Source organism: Candoia aspera, chromosome 2, assembly GCF_035149785.1.
Source record: "Candoia aspera isolate rCanAsp1 chromosome 2, rCanAsp1.hap2, whole genome shotgun sequence".
Taxonomy (NCBI): Eukaryota; Metazoa; Chordata; class Lepidosauria; order Squamata; family Boidae; genus Candoia; species Candoia aspera.
In genome coordinates this window covers 208780123-208801530 of record NC_086154.1, presented here as the reverse complement: position 1 = coordinate 208801530, position 21408 = coordinate 208780123, and the positions used below count along the sequence as shown (strand labels likewise).

Here is a 21408-nt window from a genome sequence, read left to right as displayed (position 1 = left end):
CTGTGAGCTGTTCAGAACAGCCATTAGCAAATTAGCCACATTTAATAAACTATTCATTTGTTAAAAGTGTCATGGGTTTAGGTTGGCAAGTCTTGGGGAAAAAGTGAGTCTGGTCAAAAGAGAACATGTGCATACCTGGAGTAAAAAAAATAATCACTTTTTACCCCATCACTTTTAATAAATTGATTCTTCACCCAATACATCTATCCTCTTCTACCTTATTCAGACTGAAAACCACAATTTAATCTAAACTTTCTAACTGAAAATCAGTACTGGATGAGACAGGTGCCATAGGCTTATTTTGAATCAAGAAAAGTATTTAAAGAATAACATATTCAGATCAATCTTTATTTTAATGAGACATATGAATGCATCTCCATAATGTTTTTCTAAACATTATATTTTTGTAATTTGCATGCTACTGTAGTCTACTTTTATTTTGGATATCTTTCTTTGACTTAGATGATGTTTGTCAGTTGGATGTTTCCAGGGGTTTTGTGGCTAGTAGTTAATTTGGGTTGTGAATTTGCCACTTGTGTTTGTGGTTAGAAGTTCACTTGGATGGATTAGCTGGCATCTGTAATAGAAGGCCTACAGCACCCTTCCGTACGGTTTTTGTACATAGAAATTTCCCTGGGATAAATAATTTAATTGTGCCTGCTAGGCTCCCAGTGAAACCATAAGGGATATGGCCAGAAAGTATATCTTTACTGTTTACCAGAAATGACAGCCATATAAGATAGATGGCAGTTTCTGAGGAATAGTACCTCAGAATTTATACCTACAGTACTTCACTCTCAAATGTTTCTGTGCCTTCTTGAAGAACCACCCTTTCAGAAGAGAAGACTTGGATTTCTTCTTCTCTTTAGCCCCCATACTGTCTGTTGATGATGGATATTTGTTTACATTCTCTGAATTTTTTATTTCAGTACAGAAGAGTCCACCAAGTTATATTGGAGTCTTTGAGCTACTAACTGAGGCATACCTATTGCTGAGGTAGTATTCTGATACAGGGTCAGAAGAGTGCAGAATGATCTCTTATAAAGAAAGGTGGGGAAAAAAGACAAAGTGTATAAGACAATAACGTTTCCTTTTTTATAAGGCAAAAACAATTGGGAATGCAACACTGCATACCATCTGATATCAGAAGATCTTGCTCTTTGGAGTTAATCAATTTTTTGACAGATTTCAAATTAAGCAAATTTTTCTCTAGTTTTGCATGAACAAACACATAAGCCACTGTTATTTTACCATTCCAAAACAAATATCAAAATATTAAACAAAAATTAATATCAGGTTTAATGAAAATCAATGACTTCATTTTCAAAATTCTGTAGAATCTCAATCAATATATAAAATATGTTATTTTATAGGAGGCTCCAAACAGTTTGTAAACAATAAATTTTTAAATTATTAAAAGAGAAAATGACTGTAAAACTGTAGAGCAATATCTGTAAGTTCTGTATTCTGGTCAATGCTTATGGATCATAACTACATTACAATAAATGCATTGGGAAAAGTAACCTCAGTTGCAGGATAGGCAAAGATTAGAAAGTTACTCCAAAGAATAGTAACTTTAATGAAAGATCCACAGAAAGAAGGGTAAAAATTGCTACTTTTTGGAATGGTAGCTTACCAATGCAATGAGAGCCATCTGTGGATGTCACAAAGCCACGTGGACAAAGACAAATATAACTTCCCACAGTGTTGGAACATTCACCAGCATCACATATTCCTGGAATGAGGCTGCACTCATTAATATCTAGAGATAGAAACAAATGAAGAATGTAGTTATATGCTTCTCCACAAAATGTAATCATTTTAAAGATATGTTTAACATGTTATTCTATATGGTATCAATTAAGGCACTATCTTACGCTCTCTCTGTGCAAGCTAGAATTCTGATTATTTGGTATATATCTACAAATACTGAAATTTCCTGCACTTCTATATCAGATTAGAGAAATAATAGTAGCAAGCATATTTAAAAAGTTAGCAAATAATGGAGCATACTCTATATAGTATAGGAAATCCTATGCAATTTGTTGTCCACAACTGTAATTTCATTACACTACAGAAAATTTATACAAGGTAAAGCTAGACTTTAGAGGGAAAGGGTCAGACACTTCTTTAACATGAAAAAGGATATTAAGTCCCATGAACAAGAAATGCATTTTATCTATGGTAAAAAACCCTACACTGATACAAAAGATCTCTAGAGGCATGGGGGAAGAAAGCCTCTGTCTCATGTCACACAAAACTAATAAACTACAATACTATTACAATGTGAAAATATACTGTAAGTGTTCTTTCTAATATATCAGAAGGAAGGACCAATATTTAGATTAGTATTTTCTTTTCCTTTATAATGCATTTGTTCTACACTGAGGACCTCCAAGTGGTTACACAAAGATTGGGATGATCTAACTGCTGGTTCTGATTTATTATGCCTTATATGCTTCGGTGGTGAGGTACCTGTAGGACCATCTGCTTCAAGTCGAACCTACTTGTCCAGTTCACATGTCCTACCTAGGAAAATTAATGGGAAATTGGAGGAGCAGGAGCCAAAGCTTCTCACCCTCTGCAGATTTCCCCAGATATATATTTTTATCAGAAATTTATCTATTACAATTTCTATGAAAGTTGCCGGATCCTGGTCAAGTGTGATTTCTGTTAGAAGACAATGGGCCTAAATTATGCTGAAGCTGGCCTGAGAATTTATGCCTTGCATAGAAGATTGCCAGTTGCCACTAACGTCTGTTCTAGGATTGTGTTAATTTGTCATGTTTTATTTGCGTATACAATACTATTGCTTGCCTTTTAGTCTTTGTTTATAATTTAAATTAAATCTAATAAATATATAAATAACTGTTAAGACCATTTTTGGAACAGGTTGCTTAGTAATTATATGTAATTTTTGTAGTAGATTGTTTTTATGTAACTGTTACATCAACTTTGTTTTATTTTAGATTACAAACTGCTAAGAGTCTTCAGGAAATATGGTGGCAGGAAGTACAGAGAAAAGAAAAAGGAATAGAAGATGATCATTATTGGAATGGTACACTTAGTAATTATTATCAGTAATTTTTATGGCAATGTATTGTTTTTTGTAAAAGTTACAACTCTGTTATTTATTTTACATTGTAAACCACTGTGAACATTCAGGGAGTCTGGCAGCAAGGATGTACAGTCAATCAAATTTCTATTTTTTTTCTTCTGTAATAAAGTATTTGTATATATTCCATAGATTTCTTGAAAATGATGCCTTCAATTTATTTATATTTTTGACCCTCTATGTTTTAAAGGATTTTTAGGCTGCAGAAACCTCACAGATATATATAAAAAAGTAAATGTAGAAAAGTCAAGGCAATTTAGTGAAAATCTGTCTAAAAAGAAAGGAAGATGGCTTATCTATGGATCTCAAAATGGATGCTGATTCCTAATAGCATTTTAAACACTGAAATTTTCCTAAGAAAGTGTATCAGGGTAGCTGTTTGTTTCATGTCACATTGTGTTAGCTATATCACGCTAATAAAGTACCACAGATTTTGGAAAGTTTAGGTCATTGCTCTGAAGGGATGAATGTTAGGAAGAATGCTTTTGTTTAACATGAGGTAAGGACACCACTGTTAAATGTTCCTATGGCTATCAAATGTACTGTTGCAAAGTCGTTTTAATACCATTCTCTACACACAGATAAAGTTCAAATTCACATGTAGAATTTTCTGGAAATCTAGATTATTTTTTTTTGGGTTGTGCTGGATACCATAAATATGCATCTGTCAGTTTCATATTCATCATTTTTCTGATGAGTGGGACTTCATGTTTGTGATCAAGCTAATTAAGTAAGTACTTAAGAGGTTTGTGCATGAGTATAACATTCTAATTACCCCTATTTTTTTCTTACACTCAGTATCATAAACATGTATTTGTTGCATTCAGCAGTACAGTGTACACAGCACCTCATCCCTGTGTCCATATTGACAAGACAGTTCATATTACTTTAAATTACTGCATCAGATGAAAGCACTTCCTTTTTTTTGTAAGGTCCAGAACTTGTATCTCAGGGATCATTTGAGGTGACAGAGCAGGGAGCCACATTTCTATGGCTTCAATTATGTTCATTTTGAGCACAAAAAAATCTGGTAATGGAGTATGGTGAAAATATGTATTTAAAAAAATGAACCAGTTTCACAATTACTTGAGGCCAAGTAGGAATAGCATACTGCTTACCTCTATCCCAGTACTCAGTCTACAGGAAGGTAGAGGATTATCATACTCCAAAGTATGATTATGCTCACAACTCTAATCTTTCAATTAGCAGGAGTACCAATACTAGTAGTATAATTTCTAAAGTAATAATACTGAATAATACCTCATACTGTAAATTATACATATAGGCTAATACTTTATTAAATCTAATCATTACATCCCCATTATACTACATAATGGGTAAGTACATACTATGTAAGCTTGGAAAAATAACCATGCGTGTGAAGTTTACGTGAGATGCAAAGATTTCTAAGTAAAATAGTGGACATCCCACCCCAAATTTTGATCCTCCTATCCAGATTATATGTTTCTTTGTCTTTTGAAAATTGCAGCCACCCTTATGAATTTAAACAGTTCATTGCCATATATGAATTGTTATTTCTGTGCCTGGCTGATGAAAGGAAAGTAAACACCGTGCAGCTGTAGGATTTGGAAACAAGGCTGAGAAAAAATATTTAAGTTTCTGGATTCTATGCAGCACAAACTGCTTCTATTTCCTTCTGCAGGAAGTTCGTTCAATCCTGACCATACTGTTGAAACTATGAACTGACTCCATGACAATCACATTATACTGTAGTAAATCTCCTCCACCCCAACCTAATTCTTCTTAAGATAATATATATTTTTCTATTATTTTCTTCAATTAAAACTGGGAAAAATTGAATGCAGTTAAACACTAGGTTTGAATGTGAAGTAGAGTTCAGTAAGGATATATTTTTGCTTGACAGTATTTTTGAGCTACTAATAAACACGGTACAAAATGCACTTAAGAATTTTAGACTTTAAAACAATAAATTAGAAAAATATATTTTTTTCTATTTTTTCTCTTTTGTATTTCTTTTCTGCACCTTCTATTTTTTATTTTTATTCTTTTTTAAGCTTGTATTAGTTTTTATTGCTTTAAATTGTAATATTTAATAAAATTACTATAAAAATACATTAAAGAACTTAAACATCTATACAGCAAAAATATGAATAAGGAGAAATGCTTAAAAGAACAGTGTTTGTACATTTCACATCATTTAAAAGTTTAAACTCTTCATAAAATAAAATACACAAGGGGGAATGAAACCACAAAAAAAAACCCTTGTTCCATATTCTTATAAACATAGGCTTCTTAATGGTAGGATATATAGAAGAATGTCCAATACAGATCTTACATTAAGGCAGATTCACACAGAAGATAGAGTTTGTTTAGTTAATTCTGCTGACAAGGAGGAGAAGTGAGCTGTGAGCAATCAAACAAGAAACATCATATTTGTTTATTCATTTCATTTTATATTATCCATTAATAGATGAAAATAAAATTTGAATTATAAATATGTAGAAGGTACATTTGAAGAAACGTAGACAAACATGTCTTACTAGACACAATTTGCAAACTCTACACTTCTCTCTTTCAAAGGTTACAGTGTTCACTTAAAATGTGTGGTGTATAAGTAGTAAATCTGTTGGCTACATTGGAAGTGGCCCCTAGCAGATGGTATGATTTTTGTCCAACATCTCTACAGAACCTCCAGAATAAATGTAAATGATACTGTTTACCAAAGATTAACAGACAGAAACTTCTTAACTGGAGAAAACATAATGGTGTAATTGTTCTAACAAGGCTAGGGATGTAAGAACTGATATTTAAGGACTGGGCATCAAGAACAGGAGTAGACAGGGCTATAAAATTGATTGTAAATTTCCAGCTGTGGAATAAGTTAATAAAAAGCCAGCCTGCCAAGAAAAACAATTTTCCTCCTTGTGAGCAAAAATTCATCTCTTTGCTAAAATACTTTCATTGAATAAGATACAATAAATAACTTGGCAATAAACTAGAACAATTTCGTAGATGCATACAAATTAACATTTATTCCTTTTTATTATTAGCAGCATTGGTATTATTACTAATAAAGCACCAAAACTGTATGATCTCATGTACAGAGACATCTAAAAAGCCTATTCTAACAGTTCCAAGCATTACTAATAAAACCAGAAAAGGAGCTAGCCAATATTCTCAACCTGGTTGCCCCCAGAATTGTGCACTAACAATTCATAGGGTGATTCTGAAAGTCTGGAAGCCATTACTGGCAAAGATTAGACTGAACTACAAAACAGGATGACCCTTCCATCACTATAGTCAGTATTTTTAGATTAACTAGAATTTATGGAGACTTTGTGGAGGAGTGTTCTTCCTAACCGTTCAACAATTGTTGAACTCCTTAATCTAGAAAGAGGAGCATTTCTCTTCAGTAATTTTTGGCATTAGCAACAAGAAATGGAATGCTGTGATCCAACATAATGTCTCTTCCACTTTTCACCTCAAATCAAATATCCAAGTGGAGATAACTCAAAATATAATATATTACTCTGGTTGAGCTTTAAATATTATTAATGAGAAGCTGCATTTAAGTGAAAAGGTTGATTCTCTTTGGGAAAAATCTTGAGAAGGAAACAAGGTTTAGAGTAGGAGATTCCAAGTCAAGTATATTTTGATTGATTGATTGATTGATTATGTACCATCAAGTCCATGTTCACTCTTAGTGATCACTCAGGTAGACCTTCTCCAGGATGATTTGTCCCTAATGTGGCCCTTCAGAACTTCCAATGATGCTCCCATCACTACTGTGACTGTGTCTATCCACCTTGCTGATGGTCGTCTTCTTCTCTTTCCTTCTATCTTTGCCAGCATTATGGACTTCTCAAGGAAACTGAGCTTTCATGACGCATCCAAATTATGATAATTTGACCCTGGTCTTTTATACCTTGAATGAGAACTCTGGATTGATTTGCTTTATGATCCATTTGTTTCTTTTAAATGGCTATCTATGATATTTTCAGGAGTCTTCTCTAATACTAAAACTAGAGTTAATTAACAGAGTTAATGCTGTTTTATCCTACTTTTTCGAAGTCCAACTTTCATTTCCCTAGAGTATTGCAAGGAAAATAATTCCCTGACCAATTGTGATCTTTGTAACCATCGACAGATCCCAGCATCTGAGTATCATTTCCAAGGCCTTCGTGGCTACTCTACTAGTGCTAGTCTGTGGCATATTTCTTGACTGCTGGTTCCTTTTCTGTTGATAGGTAAGTCTAAAGGTAGAAGGTATTTATGATTTCAATATCTTCATTGTCAGTTCTAAGATTGGTTGCTATACCTGTATCTTTAGTTTACTCTTTAAATTTAATCTCAGTCCAATTTTGCATGAGGGCAATGAAATGTTCTTAAGAACATTCCACAGCTTGACATGGTCAAGACATTCAAAAAAGGACTTTATATAAATAATGAAGCACATATTCATTTCTTTTTATAGAAGTGAAAGATTTTTATATAGATCAGAAATAATGAAGCAAATTTTGAATGCTTTTTGTATGTGATATTTTATATGTATTTCATAAAGTTGACAACCCTTTTCACCCTTACTAGGAGTAAGATGCACTAAAATCAATTGAACTTATGTCTGAGTAATACTGGAAAGATAAATGTATGGCCCAAATCACACAACAGACTGAAGATCTGATGTTACTTGAGATTTTTGAAGGACTATGTATGAAGAATTATGCTGAAATATGGTCACTCTTTACTGAAACCTTTGTGTAAAACTCTGTGTAAATATATAATACATGAGAAGTCTCTCTCTGTCTCTCTTTCTCCACACACATACTATACACATATACATACATGCACGTACGTGGGTGCATTCTATTTAATTAAATAAAGGCAATAAGAAATAAACAATATCTGAGTAAACATGTAGGTAGGTAATCCAGTTGCTTTTAATAAGTATTTTAAAGTAATGCCAAAAGCACAAACAATGTTAGATATGAGATTGTTTAGAAACCTTTAAGGCTCTATAGTTTTCCTTTAATACTACCGTATGACTACATTAAATTAAAAGCTTTCAGAAATAAAATTAAAACTAATATACAGATGCATACAATTACATACTTTTAGGTAATCTAAGTTACAGTAAATTTTGTGCTCTATATTTTTAAAGCAATTTTAGTTAGCAAGGTTGTGAAAGTATAATGAAAATACTTATTTAGATTATTGGTAGGAAAAAATACTGTAAGCATGCTGCAACATAACTGAAACTGCATGCCTCCTAGTTAAGAAACTTGGATCATTAATGTCAAAGTCATACCAAGTTAGGGACAGATCATCATGGAGAAAATCTATCTACTGTACGCGGTCTCTAAGAGCCAACACTGACTGGATGGCACATAACCAATTTTAAAAACCCTAAATAAACGAAAGGGATGTCTCAATTTAATAACAGTAATTTATTAAATTTATATGCTGTCCAACTCCCAGTGACTCTGGGACGTTTAATAATAATTTATTACATTTATACGTCGCCCGACTCTTTCTTTTTGAAATGACAAATGATGATAGAAAAAGGACAACTGGTGGTGGAAGGAGGTACAAGGAAACTGCCATTACCTGCCTGTTCATGTAATGTTGGATTTAATTCATGAAATATGTATTTAAAGTAAATAAGTAATTTTACATTTATATGAGGAACAGTTAAATGAGGATTTTCATGGCTCACCCTATAACTGTCAAGAGCAATATGATTAAGTTTGCAGTACAGGTAGTCCTTGATTTATGGCGGCAATTGGTACCTGAATTTCCATTGTTAAGCAGTGCGCTCATAAAGCACAACCACATCGCTTAGCAACAGCAATCCTCGTTGCCATCATTAACTGAATCCCATGGTCGTTAGGCAAGGCAACTTCTTGCTGGCTTCTGACAACCAAAGTCAGTGGGGAAGCCGGCAAGAAGTTGCAAGTCCCAGGCCTGCAGGCAGGTAAGTAGCTGCTGCTGGCTGGGGAAGGGAGAGGGGGTGGGGGGTGGGGGAAGTGTCAGAGAGGGTGTGCAAGGGTGCAAGGAGCATAGAAGGTTGCAAATGTTGAACATGTGATTGCCAGGTGCTTGGCAACCGATCGTAAGTGCAAACGGCTTGCCAAGCACCCAGATTGTCATCATGTGACCACGGGGGTGCTAGGATGGCCAGAATGCCGAAGACCAGTCATAACTACCATTCATTCAGTGCTGTTGTGACTTCGAACGGTTGCTGAATGAATGGTCGTAAGTCGAGGACTACCTGTATTCACATTTCCTGCATATTAAAACATTTAATATATTGTGTTACAGCTGAATTATGCCAATAATAGGTTACATCTGCTAAATTTGTAGTATCTACCTGTCTGCAGGTAGAGTGGTCTTTTATATTCTTAAGATCAGGAGGAGTCTGGTAGCACCTTTTCCAACTAACACATTTTATTAAAAGGCATAAGCTTTTGTGAACTAAAGCTCACTTCATCAGATACAATGGAGTGGCTAGGGTGCAGTAAGATTTAAATTTGGTATTTAAATAGGGTAGGAGGGAAAGACAGATTAATTTTACAGTTGCAGCTTACATGTGGACACATTACATGTACCTTATTAGCAACTGTAATTTATTAAAATACATTATGTTTCTTGAGACCTTCAGAGATAGCCTGAAAACGTTTGATGAACATGAATTCAGCAAACTCTTGCTCATTTATGCTAGCAAACTTTCTTTTTTCCAACATGTTTACTTTGGTTGCACAGTTAAAATACTTTGTTATACTTTATCCCTGATGTCAACTTGTGTCCATTCACCTGTATAAAGTCTGTCCCATTTGTCCAGAAGGACATAACTGGCAGATGATACATATATCACATTATAGGAAGAACATGTGAAGGTGCCTCTATTCCTGTGTGTGAAATTGTTGATGCCTGTGATGAGGTTGGGGGCTAAGTAGACATCTGGGATTCTATGCAAGACACAGAAACCCTAACCCTAATTCCTCAAGCCCAAGTACATATAAGTATAAGAAACAAAAATTAAAACAAATATCAGTATTATGTGCCTGCAATCCCACACCCAATCGAAGAGTCTTTCTGGTAACTTTTATTGGATATTTACTCATTGGATCTGAATGGTGATGTTTGGGAGATCTGTTTAAAAATAAAAAATGAGATATAAATGTAAAAGAAAGGAATTGAAGTGGGTTTATTAAATCAAGTGTGTAATAGATATGTTATTTCTGCTAACCCTTAATGGACTTTTGCTGATTAGGATGGATGATGAGGCTTTAAAGATTTGTTTATAGAGAATGAAGTGAGACATGGCATGAACAGATTGTTTGTTGTATATTAAGAGATGGTAATAAGTTGTTAAAGTTGTTTGTACTTGCTGGGATGGAGGGGGAGGTTACTTCTTTTTTTTCTTTCTGTTTTTTAAAAAAGTGTTTTTCTTTTTTCTTTGCATGTTTTATTTATTTATTTTTCATCTTTATTTATTTATTTATATTTCGAATTTCCATCACTGCCCATCTCCCTTGAAAAGGGGACTCTTTAAATTTAATCATTTATGGTGTGTATTAGTTTCATCTTTATACTGTAATCTTCAATAAAATTATTATTTCAGGGATCCCACATTGGTGTCTGGGGTCATTCCAAGTAACACACCAATTGTAGGCTTTGCATTGTCTACCCTTCCAGAAGGCAGTGGGATTATTCTTTTAAGCCATTACACTTACCTTCACACTTTTGAGTTACTTCATTCTGTTTATGACCAGCAGGGCATTTGCATTCATATGATCCAACTGTATTGATGCAATTTCCCCCCTGACAGATTCCAGGGATAGCCTGACATTCGTCTACATCTGTAAATAAAATAAGATAAACTAAAAATTTATCTTCCACTGTTCTTCAAAATAAGTCTTATTTGATTGCAAATACTACCTACATGGAGGATTTTCCTGCTGATGACAGTTAGAATACAGAATTAATACAGAAATTTCTTCAAAGGTCAATGGAACATTTCTATGATTTCTATAAATTCTAGAAAACATCCTTGCAAGCTTTTCTTAGAGTTTTAAAAATGCTATTTGTTTTAATTTATAAACTTTTGTGCATATGTATCCTGAGATGTATTTTTGGATGGATCCAATTCACTTTCATTCAGTTACTACACTTTAATATTAAAGTAAACACATGTATGTAAAACAATGATCACACAGAAACAGTTTCAGCGATCCAGCAACCTGAAAGAAATGTACTGTATGCTATGAAAAAAAAGAGTTTAGAACGTCTAGTATATCACTGAATGCCAAACTTTAGTTCTAAGTAAAATTGCAGGAAGTGTTTATATGTTTTATTGAAACTCTACTGAATTTATTTAAAATAATTCAGCTTTCATAATGTATCATTCAAACTGTGATAAAGCCATGTTCATATCCTGTTTTCTTAAGGCTTACCATTTTAATATATGTCCATTTTGGTACACAGTCTAAGATGTATGAGATGATTTGTGGTAGATAATAAAATTAATGTCCTTCCTAAGAAGAGGACTTTATACATGGATGTGGTCTACAATAGAATTATCTGAAAAAGTTCAGTGTCTCTTCAATAAGTGAGTTAGTATTTTGTCATTTAGTAGTTGCAACATTGATAATTTGATGAAAATTCTCTCCACCATAAAATATCTAGAAATATGGCTACCAAGGTTTTCAGAAATGTCAGTAATGCTGGTAATTTAGTACACTAACAATTTAACCCATCGAACACCTATGAACAGCCCCATCTTACTCTATTGTGTCTGAAAAATGAATGCAGTTTCACATATTGTGCATCTTGTCAAAGTTGATATAGTGCAGTATGCTAGTATTAATACCATATTGGACCATTGATTCCTTGGACTGCTTTCTGTTGTTTTACAGAACAACAAACTGGAAACAAGATAAAACCATGAGCATATATATTCTTGTTCTATGATTCCAATCACACAGGCATGTTTATCATTCAAAGACTGACAGACTGTAAGATTATTTACATGTATGAATAAACACCAAAGAGTAAATGCACAAACAGAATTTTCATGTCGCCTTCACACTGAATGTTTTAATGGATGTAAAATCATTGAGGTACTTACTAGTAACATTTCAGGAGAAATAATCAGTTGGGAAACAGCAATAAACAATAAGATGGTATGTAACCAAGTGATGTTTGTGCATTTAAAACACTATAAAATATGATCCAGCCAAACTTGATCCTATCTGAAGCATAATATTTGTAATCATTTCAATATTTCCAATAACCATTTTTCATTTCTTAGCTGTAATGTGCTGTTTTGGACTCATGCTTCAATGGGCACTTAATACATGGAGTTACTGAGTATAAGTACGTGCTTTATTTGCCAGTGTTGCTATTCAATGCAGCCAAGTGTGTCAGGAAAGCACTAGCTAGTACTAACAATTTACAGATGTTGTTAAGTAGCAAATTAATGTGCAAACAGCAATATATGAATTCTCTAGTGACAATTACTTTACAAAGAGGTCTCTGTTTGACTCCCTCACAAGAAGCTGTTTCACAGCTGAATGAAATGAAGTTATTAAATAATTAAAAGGAATTCTTGTACTCACAGGAAACAAAAATATGCTAAGTTTCCCTTTCTCCATGAAATAAAAATATTTTTGCATTAAAGAAATGTCAATGATTCTCAATCTCTGACCAAACTATAAAAATAAAAAAATGTTTTTCTAAACAAGGAAAGGCAGTGACTTGCATTATGTTAAGACTGCTCTACTGAAAACAGAGCAGGAAATTAAACAAAAAATTAGTTTTGCTATATTATGACCTGAAGTTAGAGAATCTCTTAATAGACATGTATATAAATTAGGTCTAAAATATTTCTGAACATGTCAGACAGACTTACACAATAATGCACTCGCAACAGCACTGACAGAACAGCATTACCAGAAAATATAAATGAAAAAACACATCTGCCCTTGTAAGTTTGATCAAGCAGAATCTTTATCTCATCTTTTTCTATCGTCCTCTTACTAAATCTATACTTGTTGTCTCTCCACTAGCTGAACTCCTAGGCAACACTAACAACTTTTATCTAAGATAGTTCATCATACATTGCCAAATGTTGTGCTATAGTTTCTTACCTTCAAAGGTTAATGATTGTTCAGTGCCAAATACAAAAAAAAATTGGCCTTGTTTCTTTAACTCAATTTTATTTTTATTCTTTTTATTTTTATTCTTACTTTATTCTTTCTACTTTATCTATTTCCTTTTAAGGACTGAATATTACACTTTTCATAGTGCTAATCTTGTGATCGCTATAAAAGGAAATGAAATATTTTCCATCTCTGTAAGTACAGGTAGTCCTCTGGTTACAACAGCAACTGGGACCACGATTGCCATCACTAAGCGAGGTGGTCGTAAAGTGCAGGGTCACATGACTGCATTGCTTAGAAAAAGCAATCCCAGGCAGTCTTGGTTACCACTGTAACCCCAAGACTCGTGAGTCATTAAGTAAGAAGAGGCGGGAGTCCCAGGTAAGGAGCATGGGGGTGCCATGTGGGGGAAGGGCAGGGGAGAACCTGGGAAGGCCAACACAAGCCTTGCATGAGTCAGGGGAGACTGGGGGAGGCCAGTGCAGGGGTAATTAGATTTCGACTTCTTCTATTGTCTTCTAGGGATGTCACTTTCCTTCTATTATATCTTATACCACTTCAGTTCACTAATCTTCCTAACTCAATATTCTCTGTAATGATTGGAAGCATGTTTCCAGGGTTTCAGGCATATTCTCATTTACTCTCTACAGGCTTTCACCAAACAGTGAAAAACTCTGACCTTTCATCATGGCTTGCCTGGGACTGGATGTGAGACTAATTATAGCCTAAGTACCAGTATATCCATTTTATGATCAACCTGCAAAGTATGGCATTCTGTTCCTACTTATCATCAGCTCAATACACATAATTACTAGATTTAGTTTTCCCTACAGTTCTCTGGTAGAGAGAATCCTTATGTTTTCCATAATCAGACTATTAGGAAAGCTAGAGAAACTAGCTTTAGGAGCCTGACAGATAAAAGATTAGAATATTGATTAATAGTGTACTTATTTCTTAATTAAATAAGAAATGATTGATATAACTGAAAAGAGATGGCATTACTGAAGGCCTCAGTATTTCAGCAACATGGACTACTAGAGATTTTAGGAAATGAAATTTAAAAATGTACATCATGACAAATACACAAAAATCAAAGCTAAGTCAAATCAAAGAATACAATCCTTGAAAAACTACTGAAGAACGGAAGCAGTTCACATTTTAGTGAAGTAGAAATAAATGTCAGTGAGTAATTACTCTTTAGGATTCACGTTGCATAGAATTATTACAGATATGATACCCTGTTATGAAGCCCAATCCCTCCCTCGCTTCCTTGTGGTAAGTCCATAAAGATGTAACCCAAGGAAGCTTAGAAAAAGCTTCTAGCTGTAGCTGAAAGGGCAAATCAAACTCCCCTATATTTGAAAGAAATACAGTATAGATAATCTAAAAATACAGGTACTGAAGATTTTACAGTTCTGTTTCTAAGGACAGTTCCCAATAAACAAGCTAACATAAACATTTAATCCCTTATTGTATTTTAGAATACAAACTTGGAGTTTTCTCTCAAAAATATAATTTTCATGCAAACAAAAATGCAAAATTAATCAAGTTTAGTTTCCAATGTGTGCGCTTTTCAAAATGCTTTTACTACTTTCTCACGCATTTGAATGTTTAGGTCTGTTGGGTCTCACTGCCTGAAGCATTTGAGGTATATAGCTGTATTATACAGATAAGGGGTTTTTGTGTTGCTCTCGTCCTCTGTACCCCCACTGCCCGATCCAACAGGAAACTGCTGAAATCAGTAAAGATTTGGCTTCACCCCTTTTCATACACACCAAGTCTTTAAAATCATTTGTTCTAACTTCTTTCTTTTAGATATAAATATGTTTCCAGTTCTCCTTCCCAATTTGTTGGGCACAGTCTTTGTTCAATGACTCATTAACTTTGTAACATTTTTAATAGAAGTGATGGTGGTGATATTTTAAAGTGAAAGAATGCTATATAGTCATTCAGAAACCCCAAAGTAACCATAAATAATTGTTTGGTTCTTCATGTATATTAAATTGCATAGTAGAGTACTCTTAAAGAATAAATAAAAAATAGCCTGTCAAAACATAAAGCAAAAGAATGTCTGCCATATTTTATATAAGATCTGACCTACTGTTAGTTAAGTCTGCCAAATATTATGCCATTTTGTGACAGCATTAGTGGTGCACTTAACAAATGTACTGCCTGTGGCATCCTACTGATTTGTCCTTTTCCTAAAATGCCAACATTGTTCATGGTGGTAGGCATTTGTTTACTTTATAAACACAGCAGACATCGTTCTCATTTATTAAGGGATCCCTGAAAAATAGCTGTTACATTTAGAAAAAATGATAGCATAAAAATTCCCATCAGAGGGACATGTGGCAATATCTGTCCCGTACTTTTTAGCCCCATTAAGGCATATTAAAAAAAAATAATCAAGGAGCTGTGATTGTGTAGTAAATGTTCACTAAGGAATCATCTTTTACTTTAGTATCATTTGCTCACATATCTTACTTTTAAAGCAAAGAGCATATGAACTATATGAAAGGGAAAAATCATACATGGAAAACTGATAATGAGTACTACTGTAAAAAATGCTTCCAGTTCAAACTGCTTAAAATTAAAAAAGCCCATTTTATACTTGCTTCAGTTTCCAAGTGGGCTGTTTCTATAATTTTAGAAACTCAAAATAGAGCTTCAAACATATCCAAAATGACTGAGACAGCCTATTTCAAATGCAAAAAGTTGTTTCAAACTCAGAACAATAGTTAAAATTTGAAATGGATAATTTGAATTTGAAACATTTTGCACATCTCTAACAATAAATATCCAAGAAAACTGCACAAGACTATAATGCAGAAATTAAAACTATTTCTTAATTAACAAATGCACAACACAGTTCTTTTTGCTTCATATTTTCTTTGTAGTATGTGGATCTAATTTCATTCTTTCCCAAGCACATTAATTTCATTATAACATCAGTGCAACCTAATAAATACTTGACATTTACATGAATATGAACTTATAGTAAACAGTATACAAAGGAGCAAATATCATCTGGCTTGAATAATTTGTTCTAAGATATTTCAGAGCAGTGAAATTTCTAATGTCAGTAAACTATTTTGGCTTACCTTGACATGCTCCAGTGCGAATGTTTGGGATGAAACCACGACGACATGGTTGGGGTTGAGCAGGGCACATTTCACAAGGATGGCCCCACGCACGTCCAATAGTTGCACAGCAAAGAGTCTTGGTGCAAACAATACCAGCTAGCTGGCCTTGACACATCTGGTTGTTGACTTGAATAAAACAAGGGCCTGTCCTATAATCTGGAAATTAAAAGGAAACACTTTAATGCATAGGCAGTGTTCTTCCATCCCATCTGTTTAAACACAGAGGAATCTTTCAATCTAGAAGTTCAGATATCTAATGCAATAATCTGTTCCCCATTAATGCTCATGCCCCAATAAACCAGTGATTTCTAGGGTCCAAGGGCATATATTTTCCTTATAACCATCAAAGAATTAAATTGAAACTCCAGTCTTAGTGTATCTTGTCTATCTTTTCAATTAACAGAATAAAAATCTCTACTATCCTGCTATTATTAGAAGCATCATACAATTTACAGTATGCCACATTTCAGAACGTTGCTTTTTTATTATGTTCGGTCTAGTGGTTAAGGTGCTGGGCTAGAAACCAGGAGACTGTGAGTTCTAGTCCCACCTTAGGCATGAAAGCCGGCTGGGTGACCTTGGGCCAGTCCCTCTCTCTCATCCCGACTCACCTCACAGGGATGTTGTTGTGGGGAAAATAGGAGGAGGAAGGAGTATTAGGTATGTTCGCTGCCTTGAGTTATTTATAAAAATAATAAAAGCGGGATAAAAATAAATAAATAAATAAAATGGATAACTTACTGAAAACACACACAAATATAAGCAGGTTAAAGGTGATTCGTGTGAATAAGATATTTAAGAAAGTGATCATGTGAAAAAAGTTGACCATCTCAGAAAAAAATTCAGTATAGTCGTAATACTGGTATTCAAATATTTACAAGACCAGAAATTTAACAAATAAAGGATTATAGCTTTATTTGTATAGTTAAAGAAGGAGAAAAATTATTTTACAAATTATAACCAGATTATTTTAACCTTCTATCCTGTTCTTGATTTTAAAAACAGATACTTAATGCTTTTGCACATGGTGGAGAATACTGTTAATACTGTAATTGAAATACATTCTCCCCCATCATTAGATGATGTCTATATATATTCAAACCAACATGGATATACTTCCCAGGATCATACCTCCCATGGTTTAGCCTTATGATAAACTGAAGGACACATTATCAGTTTAGGTTCTTCAGTTTGAATTTCCCTTTTTGCTGGTTATTCATTTCACAGAATTATACCATTTGAATCATATTCATTTATCTTTGAATTACTAGCTAAGTGTCAAGACTGGAACCTTGCCATGTTGTGAATTCCTATAGAGACTCCTTGTAAGCTGCAGAAGTAACATGTAATTTCCTAACATTATGTTACCCTTTTAGCTTTTCAGCTGAAAAACACTTTCATCATTATATTGAAAGATAATTTTTTTAAAAAATGAATAGAAATTGAAATTCTGTAAATGTTAAATTATGGAAAAAGTCACATTTTTTACTAACAGCCAGACTTGGATGCACCATAAGTTATAGCAAGACAATAGCACAGACCTGAATCTTGTATCAGCAACTGTCATGATAAACAAATACACTAGCACAAAAACTTAGATCAATAATTACATTATTTCAGTCTAAAGTCCTCTTCAGACAATATGGATGACCCAATTAGAACTTTATGGACTGAATTAAGAATCTCAGTCACATGAAATACCTGTAAGCATTCTTTCTTTCTTCAGATATTCAATCCTCTAACACAGGAATGATGAGAGCCAGTTTGGTGTAGTGGTTAAGGCATCAGGCTAGAAACAAGGAGACTGTGAGTTCTAGCCCTGCCTTAGGCACAAAGCCAGCTGGGTGACCTTGGGCCACTTTCTCTCAGCCCTAGGAAGGAGGCAATGGCAAACCACTTCTGAAAAACCTTGCCAAGAAAACTGCAGGGACTTGTCTAGGTGGTCTCCAAGAATCGGACACAACTGAAGTGTTTTAATCAACAAGATTGTTGATTAAAAAACAACAAAACATGAATAAGGACAGCCATTGCAAGTGATAGCTGGGAGCTAATAAGAGTCTATTCCAGATATACTTATAATGACTGCTTTTTAGAGCTAAGTAGCAATGCTTTATTTAATGCAGCAGCTCAGTAGCATTCTTCTGTATGTCATAGAATTTACTGTGCTGGTTATCCCTGTAATCTTTGAATTGAAGGAATAAGTACGTTGTCCATATATAAAATTGATTAGGGGAAGGGAAGGGTTCTGGCTGGAACTCTTTGTGTCCACTGCTTCTTCCACCTGTCTTCTTTCTACAAAATAAAGAAACTATAAAGGATAAGAAGCCGGAACAGCTGCACAACTCACAGCACAGGGAGTCTTCCATGTAAAAAAAGACTCCTCATGATACTGATAAGCTCCAAAAATCAATACATGCTAAAAAATAATAATAAAAGCACCACTGGCCAAATGTAACACTGTTTTCCTGGCAGAGTGGACATTCTAGGATTTGAAAGCTGCCACCTGTCACGACTTGTTTAGCAATAATATTTGTGAAAAGGATCTCAGAAATTGCAGCAGCTTCCCTTCTCTGCAGCAGCTCCCGCCCTTTGGAACACCCTTCCCCCAGAAGTGAGGTTAGCCCCCTCTCTTCTAGACTTCAGAAAACAGTTGAAGACCTGGTTTTGTCATCGTGCTTGGAGTAGGGAAAGGAGGAGCCACTCTTGGGGTTGGTTAGTTCCCTAGGCCTGCCCGGGCCGGTCTCGTCCCCTTTGGGTTGAATTAAATCTGCCATTACTTGGATTTTATTATATTTTATATCTGTATTTATTGATTATTGATATTATGTTTTTATTGAATTTTAAATGTTTTATTTTATATGATTATTTATTTATTTATTATGATAGATAGATAGATAAATAAATAAATAAATGGATTACAAACTTATTATGAATCAGCAGGACAATATGGTTGTGAATTGAAGTTCAGTTTAGGCTGCATTAATACAAATCTAATTTCAAAATAATGGGAATTTTCACTTTAGTCAACATTGTACAGACCCCACCTTGAGCACTGTCTCCAGCTTTATAGCGGGATGGCTTTATAGAAGATAAGTAAGGTTGATTATGAGATTATAAATAAGACCTATGAAGGAAAAATGAGAGAAATGAATGTTTAGACCTGGGGAGGGGAGGGCCTTGAATTCCTGTCCTTGAATTGGACAACTGTTAGTTGTTGACATCACTACTTTCAGAAACTCCCACACTCAGATTCTGAGTTTGTTCCATTGACAGGAAGGTATCCTAAGTACCATCCAGAGGTCTGTCTTTTGTTGAAATTCTTTTCGGATGATACTTTGAGATAGACCTTTTCATTGCATTTACAATAGTTCATACTGATAATTTTACAGGGTTCCCAGATTGCTGTCATTTTGTCATCATTTCATATTTGATCATTTTGCCAATTTTTTAAAATTCAGATGATTTAATTTGAAAGAAAAAGAATAAAAATGCAATTATCCAAAGATATTCCAAAGGACTTTTTTTTAGGGAGGGATGACTTCAACATCAGCATTTACCCTTCTATCCCTGCCATACACACACACACACACACACACATATAAATTAATTAGTACTTGAGGAACAGAAAATGATGCATGTTGCAAGCATTAGTTCTCTAGAAATTCCAGGCTGTATCAGTGTCATTTAAGGATAATTATTTTACTCATTAAACTACATTCACATACAGTTCTTAAACATTTATTGTAAAATACAGTTTCCTTCATTGTGATAAAATACAGTAATACTGATGTTATGAATGGAAAAATCAATAAAGAGTACTGAATATCTATATTATTTTAAATTCATAAATTCCAATTATTTATTTAAAAATGATACACACATACACATAAAGAGTATGTGCTCACAAGCATTGGGTGGGGGAGACTGAACAAAAAAAAACAGCAATAGAGAGATATTGTACAGCCTTTATTGGTTTGTATATGGTGTATATGGTGGCTTCTTTACAGTAAGAAGCATACCCAGGGCTGAATTACACTGAGTCATAAGCAGCCAATATAAGTAAATGCAACAGAAGGCTTATATCTGGACATAGTCCAAATGTCTTCCTTACTGAAAGCAAGCCATGTAACAACTAAGGAAAGAGCTTTTGGGGGTGATGTCCCACTTGTGGAATGTCTTCCCTAAAGAGATGTATCTGGCATCTCTATTGCAATCTTTCTGGTAGCCATTTAAAATGTTCACTTTCCCAGGCAAATTAATATGAAAAAAAATGCCATTATCTTTTGTACTTTCTAAAGTTCTCATGATTTAAATGAAATTTATATGATATAGAAAGTCATGTCTTGTTTCCAAAAAAACAAAAACCCTTCCATTTTCTCCAAATCTTATTCAAAAGAAGCAGAATGTATGTCTTTCACACCAAGAACAGAGCTAACCATAGCCAACAGTTCACTAATGAATATAAAAGTTTATATAGAAAATTGTGCCTAAGAGAGTCCCCAGAAAGCTTCTACTTTCTTGTAACATAACAGTTAAATATACTGTAATAATTTCAGCCTTTTGTCTTCAGCCTGGAAATTAGTCTGCTAGACACCAAGATAGCTGAACAAGCAGTCATGCCTTATCATACTAGTCATTCTAAGAGGCTATTGTGAAAGAAAGCTACATATGTTATATATTAAGTAAAATATTTAATTCCAATTACCTTATAAAAACATACGTTTGGTATTTAAATGCAACATAATAACTATTGGTATGATAAATTCTTTAAATTTACAATTCTGAATAGAGATACTAAGAAGTAAGCAGAGCATCTTATAAAATGTCTATTTAGCTCTTAGTCTCTCTGCTTCATATAATGTTAAACATTTATCTTTCTTTAGGAAAATGTATAGACTATTGCTGAATATTCACACATACTATTCTTCTTTGCAACCTAGTAAGACTGCAAACCTTATTAAAGATATCCTGGCTCTAAGAAATTAGGGTGAGGAGCAAACAATCCTCT

The 21408-nt window shown here is 34.0% G+C and overlaps 1 protein-coding gene across 1 annotated transcript in view; it reads right to left on the bottom strand.

Annotated features, from left to right (window-relative positions):
- FBN2 (fibrillin 2) overlaps positions 1 to 21408 on the bottom strand; it is a 147609-nt gene that overhangs the window by 105084 nt on the left and 21117 nt on the right. Inside the window, exons 6-8 of the mRNA XM_063295264.1 lie at positions 16359 to 16556; positions 10831 to 10956; positions 1637 to 1762 (exon numbers count right to left, since the gene is read on the bottom strand). Coding sequence (XP_063151334.1) covers positions 1637 to 1762; positions 10831 to 10956; positions 16359 to 16556 — 450 coding nt within the window. The remainder of the gene's footprint in view (positions 1 to 1636; positions 1763 to 10830; positions 10957 to 16358; positions 16557 to 21408) is intronic.